The 9,249-nt window shown below is 40.5% G+C and overlaps 1 protein-coding gene across 1 annotated transcript; it reads left to right on the top strand.

Annotated features, from left to right (window-relative positions):
- Positions 1-5,949: 5,949 nt before the first annotated feature.
- Positions 5,950-9,234, top strand: LOC124304022 (serine palmitoyltransferase 1). Its single transcript, XM_046761947.1, has 2 exons — positions 5,950-7,572; positions 7,673-9,234. The coding sequence occupies exons 1-2, from the start codon at positions 6,666-6,668 to the stop codon at positions 8,182-8,184; spliced, it is 1,419 nt and encodes a 472-aa protein (XP_046617903.1). The 5' UTR covers positions 5,950-6,665; the 3' UTR covers positions 8,185-9,234.
- Positions 9,235-9,249: the final 15 nt, after the last annotated feature.

Genomic DNA, 9,249 nt, shown 5'->3' with positions numbered 1-9,249 from the left:
GTGGTTCCTGGTTCATGTTGACAATAAATTATTTCAATTCGTTTTTCGCGCAACCCCAAATTCGGTAGCTGTCAGTCCGTTAATAAAATTTCTCGGCTTCCAGGATAAGCGCTCCGTGGTTCCTGGTTCATGTTGACAATAAATTATTTCAATTCGTTTTTCGCGCAACCCCAAATTCGGTAGCTGTCAGTCCGCTAATAAAATTTCTCGACTTCCAGGATAAGGTTGCTGGGTGAGTAAAACACTTTTACAATATTTGATGGCAATTGTAATTATATTTCATCTGAAATATTACAAACTTGTCACGTTTACAGTAAATTATTTCAATTCATTTTTCGTGCAAGCACATATTCAGTAGCTATGAATAATCTTGTACAATTTATTATCTTGTCAATTAATTGATTAATTACATTAATCCTTAAACAATATTTTTGATGTGTTCCTATACTAAAGATATTCATTACTATTCCAGGTATTACCCAAGGTGGTCGGAGGTGGACGAGGAGGAAGACGAGCTGGACGAGGAGGAGGACCAGGTGGACGAGGAAGAGGACGAGGTGGACGAGGAGGAGGCGGGGTCGGCCGTGGGAGAGGACCTCTCCTCTCCTCAGAGGAGGGGAGGGGGAGGGGCAGGGAAGGGGGAGCGGTGGGCGGGTAGGGGGGAGGGGGAGGGGGAGGGGGGAGGGGGGAGGGGGGAGGGGGGAGGGGGGAGGGGGGAGGGGGGAGGGGGGAGGGGGGGAGGGGGGGGAGGGGCGGGAGGGAGGGAGGGAGGGCGGGAGGGCGGGAGGGCGGGAGGGCGGGAGGGAGGGAGGGAGGGAGGGAGGGCGGGAGGGAGAGAGTGGAGGACGGATGTCAATGCGAGTTAAAGTTAATAGAGCAAAACACCCCCCCGCCCGCCCCTTCCCTTTCCCGCCCTCCCTCCCTTCCCGCCCTCCCTCCCTCCCACCCTCCCTCCTTCCCTCCCTCCCCACCCCTTCCCTTCCCTCCCCCCCCCCCCTTCCCTTCCCCCCGTCCCTTCCCTTCCCTTCCCCCTCCCCGCCCACCTCTCCCCCTTCCCTGCCCCTGCCCCTCCCCCTCCCCTCCTCTGAGGAGAGGAGAGGTCCTCTCCCACGACCCACCCCGCCTCCTCCTCGTCCACCTCGTCCTCCTCCTCGTCCACCTGGTCCTCCTCCTCGTCCAGCTCGTCCTCCTCCTCGTCCACCTCCGCCACCTCGGGTAATACCTGGAATAGTAATGAATATTTTTAGTATAGGAACACATCAAAAATATTGTGTATGGATTAATGTAATTAATCAATTAATTAATAATATAATAAATTGTACAAGATTATTCATAGCTACTGAATATGTGCTTGCACGAAAAATGAATTGAAATAATTTATTGTAAACGTGACAAGTTTGTAATATTTCAGATGAAATATAATTACAATTGCCATCAAATATTATAAAAGTGTTTTACTCACCCAGCACAAATCCTCGTCCTCCTCGTCCTCCTCCTCGTCCACCTCCGACCACCACCACCTCAGGTTATACCTTGAATAGTAATAAATATTTTCAGTATAAGAACACATCGAAAATATTGTATAAGGATTAATATAATTGAGTAATTGATCAAATAATTAATTAATAATATAATAAATTGTATAAGCTTATTCGCAGCTACTGAATTTGTGCTTGCACGAAAAATGAATTAAAATAATTTATTGTAAAGGTGACAAGTTTGTAATATTTCAGATGAAATATAATTACAATTGCCATCAAATATTATAAGAATATTAAATAATTAAATAATAATATAATAAATTGTATAAGATTATCCATAGCTACTAAATATGTGCTTGCACGAAAAATGAATTGAAATAATTTATTGTAAACGTGACAAGTTTGTAATGTTTCAGATGAAATATAATTACAATTGCCATCAAATACTATAAAAGTGTTTTACTCACCCAGCAACCTTATCCTGGAAGTCGAGAAATTTTATTAGCGGACTGACAGCTACCGAATTTGGGGTTGCGCGAAAAACGAATTGAAATAATTTATTGTCAACATGAAACAGGAACCACGGAGCGCTTGTCCTGGAAGTCGAGAAATTTTATTAGCGGACTGACAGCTACCGAATTTGGGGTTGCGCGAAAAACGAATTGAAATAATTTATTGTCAACATGAAACAGGAACCACGGAGCGCTTGTCCTGGAAGTCGAGAAATTTTATTAGCGGACTGACAGCTACCGAATTTGGGGTTGCGCGAAAAACGAATTGAAATAATTTATTGTAAACGTGAACCAGGAACCACGGAGCGCTTATCCTGGAAGTCGAGAAATTTTATTAGCGGACTGACAGCTACTGAATTTGGGGTTGCGCGAAAAACGAATTGAAATAATTTATTGTAAACATGAACCAGGAACCACGGAACGCTTATCCTGGAAGTCGAGAAATTTTATTAGCGGACTGACAGCTACCGAATTTGGGGTTGCGCGAAAAACGAATTGAAATAATTTATTGTCGACATGAACCAGGAACCACGGAGCGCTTGTCCTGGAAGTCGAGAAATTTTATTAGCGGACTGACAGCTACCGAATTTGGGGTTGCGCGAAAAACGAATTGAAATAATCTATTGTCAACATGAACCAGGAACCACGGAGCGCTTATCCTGGAAGCCGAGAAATTTTATTAACGGACTGACAGCTACCGAATTTGGGGTTGCGCGAAAAACGAATTGAAATAATTTATTGTCAACATGAACCAGGAACCACGGAGCGCTTATCCTGGAAGTCGAGAAATTTTATTAGCGGACTGACAGCTACCGAATTTGGGGTTGCGCGAAAAACGAATTGAAATAATTTATTGTCAACATGAAACAGGAACCACGGAGCGCTTGTCCTGGAAGTCGAGAAATTTTATTAGCGGACTGACAGCTACCGAATTTGGGGTTGCGCGAAAAACGAATTGAAATAATTTATTGTAAACGTGAACCAGGAACCACGGAGCGCTTATCCTGGAAGTCGAGAAATTTTATTAGCGGACTGACAGCTACCGAATTTGGGGTTGCGCGAAAAACGAATTGAAATAATTTATTGTAAACATGAACCAGGAACCACGGAGCGCTTATCCTGGAAGTCGAGAAATTTTATTAGCGGACTGACAGCTACCGAATTTGGGGTTGCGCGAAAAATGAATTGAAATAATTTATTGTAAACATGAACCAGGAACCACGGAGCGCTTGTCCTGGAAGTCGAGAAATTTTATTAGCGGACTAACAGCTACCGAATTTGGGGTTGCGCGAAAAACGAATTGAAATAATTTATTGTAAACGTGAACCAGGAACCACGGAGCGCTTATCCTGGAAGTCGAGAAATTTTATTAGCGGACTGACAGCTACTGAATTTGGGGTTGCGCGAAAAACGAATTGAAATAATGTATTGTCAACATGAACCAGGAACCACGGAGCGCTTGTCCTGGAAGTCGAGAAATTTTATTAGCGGACTGACAGCTACCGAATTTGGGGTTGCGCGAAAAACGAATTGAAATAATGTATTGTCAACGTGAACCAGGAACCACGGAGCGCTTATCCTGGAAGTCGAGAAATTTTATTAGCGGACTGACAGCTACCGAATTTGGGGTTGCGCGAAAAACGAATTGAAATAATTTATTGTCAACATGAACCAGGAACCACGGAGCGCTTGTCCTGGAAGTCGAGAAATTTTATTAGCGGACTGACAGCTACCGAATTTGGGGTTGCGCGAAAAACGAATTGAAATAATTTATTGTCAACGTGAAACAGGAACCACGGAGCGCTTATCCTGGAAGTCGAGAAATTTTATGAGCGGACTGACAGCTACCGAATTTGGGGTTGCGCGAAAAACGAATTGAAATAATTTATTGTAAACATGAACCAGGAACCACGGAGCGCTTATCCTGGAAGTCGAGAAATTTTATTAGCGGACTGACAGCTACCGAATTTGGGGTTGCGCGAAAAATGAATTGAAATAATTTATTGTAAACATGAACCAGGAACCACGGAGCGCTTATCCTGGAAGTCGAGAAATTTTATTAGCGGACTAACAGCTACCGAATTTGGGGTTGCGCGAAAAACGAATTGAAATAATTTATTGTCAACATGAACCAGGAACCACGGAGCGCTTATCCTGGAAGTCGAGAAATTTTATTAGCGGACTGACAGCTACCGAATTTAGGGTTGCGCAAAAAACGAATTGAAATAATTTATTGTCAACATGAAACAGAAACCACGGAGCGCTTGTCCTGGAAGTCGAGAAATTTTATTAGCGGACTGACAGCTACCGAATTTGGGGTTGCGCGAAAAACGAATTGAAATAATTTATTGTAAACATGAACCAGGAACCACGGAGCGCTTATCCTGGAAGTCGAGTTTCACCGCGTAGCGGACCCGAAGCGCGGGATCCGGGAGGTTGAGAACCCGGTACTCGAAATACGTAGCGGACACGAAGCGCGGGATCCGGGAGGTTGAGAACCCGGTACTCGAAATTTGCGGAGCGCGACTCTCAACCGTCCGCTCCACTGCGCGGTTGTTACCAGACTGAGGAACTCGGCTAGCCGATTTTAGATTGGTGACGTCACTTTCCGAACATCCGAAAATTCAAACTCTGGTTTCGAACTGTAATACTAGGTATGATGATGTATGATGTGTGATGTATGATGTATGATGTATGATGTATGATGTATGATGTATGATGTATGAGGTATGATGATATGATATGATGTATAATGATTTTAGCTTTCACATTTCATACAAGAAATACACACTTTATCTCTCCTACCGATTCCAGGCTCAAGCGGCCAGGCCCTTCGATGGTCAGCCGTTGACTCAAGATATATTCTTCAGTGAACGGGTGGGCTAATAACGCTGCCGTTCTGCGACAGTTGGATGATGAAAAATTTCGCTCGTATCTTTCAAATGTGTGTTAAAATAAACTCGAAATGTCAAGAAGCGTCGTTTTTTCTCTCCCTTTCACCTTTCTAGGTCTTTAAATCACTACGCAGCGTTAAATACTGTCTCATATACGAAGCATCCGTTTCATCTCGTTCAAAATTAACGCATCCGTGATGTATTACAGTTACTCTGAATTTTTTTCCATCCGAATACTTTTCGAAAAACAATTCTGCTCCTCCAGCCAACGCAGATACTTCACTTGCGACCAGCTAAAACAACGTTTCGATTCTAATCCTATGAAAATTCAAGATCGAGAGAGCAAATGAAAAGTTGTTGGAATAATTATGAATACTAATGTTATGGAATACATCGAGCGCGCGTCGAATAGAATCCCATTTCGAAATGAATAATTCTTCTCTTTTCATATCATAGCTATTCTGGTAATATAGGTAAATAGGATGGTTGGAGGTGTTTGGAAATGGTAGGACATTTCAAAAGTTAAAGTCGACGATGATCCGGTGCATCAATTTTATCGTATATTTGATAAATTATTCCTAAATACATTGAAACATATGTATTTGTAATGAAATATCATGCAATGGGCTGTGTAAACTATAAACTATAATTTCTATCAAATAGCTGCTTTTATGTCAACAGAGCTTTGAGACTCAGTTAAGTTGGATCTCGATTTTTGCCATCGTATGTAGGACATTGGGTTACAAGAACAAATGCGAATTACGAAGAACTCCGTATTAGAGATAAGGATATTTTAGTTCAAGTATACCTATACACAGAAATCCGTATGTGAATATACTAAAACCTCTGTGTTTATTGTAAAAATCTAGTTTTAAATATGTGTACATATGTATATACACATGCATAAGTATACATATACATATATACACATACATGTACATAAATAATTGCCAAGAAATTAGAAACACTCACAACTTGTCGCAAATAGAGTAAAACGTAAGGTTAATAATATACAAATTACACAAGCGCACCATAAAACGTGGCAAGGGTAATCCTAGTGCAGTGATTGTATAAACTGAAGAAACTGGTCACTAAAATTCACCCAGGGATATCCGTCTTTCCATTCTTCAGTCAACGTACAAATATACCTCCCCGCCCATCGGTGATCTCAACGTTTTGATTGTCGAACACATCGGTCCGGTTCTAGCTGTTCTCTGCCGTGTAATTACGCCTTTAGCGGCTTGAGCTGGGCACACAGTCAGCACAGACCGCGCAGTCTATCTCTCTAAGCCTGTGGTGGCACTGCGGATTGAATGTGCATTTCCAACATAACCAACTTGTTCAAAAAATTGGGATCTCGTGTGTATACGAAACTACGCACAACTTGGCATAACCGATATCACACGCATAGGATGATCGTACATCAAGGCGTCAACGTATAGAAAGAATGGCAGGCTACGAAAGCAAGTTATAATTAAACCTACAAGGCTTCGTAATTGACATACGCGAGTCCGGGGCGATTTGGCCTTGGGCGCTTATCAAATACGCGGTGTCCCAAGTATGTATGATTGGTCAACTTCAGCCATTTTTCCGTTGAGTCGAGTCCCGTAGAATCGAGTCCCGCAATAAGCCTAAGAAATTTGTACGTATACATTGAGTGTTTGACTATTAAACTGTACTGAGTACTGCACGTCGTGTGGAGTAACAAGCACTGGCGGCTATTGTGATCGCAATTTGGAGGGTTAGTGAATTTGGAAGCAGTGTCCGAAACAATAACAATGTCTTCTAAATTCATATTTCTCGAGTCAGTGGATTTGCTGAGTACTATACCACAATACCATCTTGTATTAGGAACATTTCTGTTACTCTGGGTTGCATGGCTGACTGTCAAAAGACGATATAATAACCGCCAATTGCCGGAATTGTCCAACGATGAGGTGGAAAGAAAGATAGCTAACTGGCAACCAGAGCCATTGGTGAAGCCGATCGAAAAAAAGTATCATCATGCTCTAAAACCGAAATTAGTCTCAACTAAAGTTGGCAAAAGGATTACTGTTAATGGCAAGGATTGCCTCAACTTAGGGACACACAATTACCTAGGCTTTGTTGGTTCGTCAGAGATTGAGGATACCGCTATCGCAGCAATTGAAAAATATGGAGTTGGTTCTTGCGGACCCCGAGGCTTTTATGGCACTGTTGACGTCCATTTAGAATTAGAGGAAAAGTTGGCCAAGTTTATGGAATTAGAAGAGGCTATTGTTTACTCTTATGGGTTTACCACAATTGCTTCCGCCATACCAGCGTACTGTAAACGCAGAGATTTGGTGTTTGTTGATGAGAAGATTAATTTTTCTATTCAGAAAGGTCTTGACGCTTCAAGATCCAACGTTAAATACTTCAAGCACAATGACGCAGATAACTTGAAAAATTTATTAACGCAGCAAGCTGAGGAGGAAAACAAGAATCCTAAAAGAGCTGCCAAGACTCGAAAGTTTCTAATTGTTGAAGGAATTTATATGAATACTGGAGAAATTTGTCCATTGCCAGATTTGGTAAAATTATGCAGAGAATACAAACTGCGAATATTCATCGATGAGTCTATCTCATTTGGAGTTCTTGGTAAACATGGTAGGGGAGTTACGGAGCACTTTGGAGTCCCCAGACATGAAATAGATATGATCATGGGTAAGTATTTTTAAAACTTTTTTACTGCGTTGAGGAAAGCAACTCGCTAAAAGAAGGAATAAGTTATTTATGAAATTTCCATGTTGATTTTACTCTTCAGGATCCTTAGATTGGGCTGTAGCATCGATCGGAGGTTTCTGTGTCGGTTCATCGTACATCATAGAGCACCAGCGGCTGTCTGGCCTTGGATATTGCTTCTCTGCTTCTCTTCCTCCATTTTTAACATCTGCGGCAACAAAGTCACTTCAAATAATGGAACGTAACCCTGAAATATTTGATACGCTCAAACAAAAATGTCTGCAGTTTGATGCCCGACTTAAAGAATTAACCAGTTTTTGTTTATCGGGATTTGCTGAATCGCCAGTTAAGCATTTGTATCTCAAAGAGATACCGAACCATGCAGATGAGTGGGAACTACTAAATCTTATCTCAGATAAGTGTATTGACAACAATATCGCTGTTATAGTATCTGCATATCTCGAAACGGAGACAACTCCACCAAGATCAAGCTTGAGAATTTGTGTCTCTGTAGTTTTAGAGGACGTGGAAATTAAACATGCGTGTCAGGTAATAGAAAAGTGCACTGAAGCGGTTTTGTCATCTGTAAAGTAATGAAATTATAATCAGACAACTTTGATTAATTCCTTTGATGACTACTAGAACAAAGTTCACCGTTTCATGTCGTAGTAATTAATATTTTAGTCATGTATATCATGACAATCCATTTGTTTGTCTAACGAGCTTGTTGTACACCATTGGAATCCAGGATCAATATTCTTTTATAAAATCTCAATTAATTAATTATTTTCAAGCAGAGCTTGAAGATAATCGAGTTTGCTATCACAACTGTATCCATTCCTGAAATTCAAAGCTTTTCATGACAATTCTCTGTCTATAAAGATTTATAAATCATATTATTTTTCGTAGCTTAATTAAATATCATTATAATCAAGGTTACAATGCACTGAAAATCTCTCAAATAACAACTAACGTGTCAGTATCGAATCAGTTGAATTTCATCGGTGGTCATTAAGTGAATTTATAATATATTTCTGACAACTACTTACTGCCAGCTAATGAAATTCAAACAATTTGATGTGTACACTCGCAGTATACGATTTTCTGGGATTCTCAGTATAACTATTAGCATATCGGTAAAAAAATTATTTTTGAAAAGTAAGATATTGTTGCACGATGCACATTGATTATACAAAAATTCATTATTTAAGTTAGTAAACAGGAATTTATGCACAACTTATCACACAATCTGATGATAGATGCTACCTAATTTATAGTCTGTATGTTTAAATCGTGCAATAGTTACAGGCCTTTTAAGAGTAATAAATTATTGATATCTGCTTGTGATATGTGACATTGACTGTACAATTTCAGTCAATATATGTGGATACGATGTGATTCCTCACAATAAGATGTGTATATCTGTTTACATGTACGAGTATTTATATTTAATAAAGAGAGAATATGTTGAACACAAATGACTTGTAATTTATCCTATAACAATTTTTAGAAATTCATAAACATACTGGGCTTGAGACGTTCAGCTAACCTTCCTATATTAGGCATTCCAAATCCAATAATTACAGGTTTGTATTTAGTGTGCTCTGAAATCGCTCGTATAATCCAGACAAACGATCAGGTCGTTTACTATACTAAAAA

This window comes from Neodiprion virginianus, chromosome 4 (assembly GCF_021901495.1).
Source record: "Neodiprion virginianus isolate iyNeoVirg1 chromosome 4, iyNeoVirg1.1, whole genome shotgun sequence".
NCBI classification, from domain to species: Eukaryota; Metazoa; Arthropoda; class Insecta; order Hymenoptera; family Diprionidae; genus Neodiprion; species Neodiprion virginianus.
This window is presented reverse-complemented; position numbering and strand designations above follow the sequence as displayed.

Bases quoted from the DNA above. Each gene is read 5' to 3' on its own strand.
- LOC124304022 (XM_046761947.1), top strand. From the start codon at position 6,666: ATGTCTTCTAAATTCATATTTCTCGAGTCAGTGGATTTGCTGAGTACT. The intron at 7,573-7,672 runs GTAAGTATTTTT...TTTACTCTTCAG, and splicing joins TGAAATAGATATGATCATGG to GATCCTTAGATTGGGCTGTA.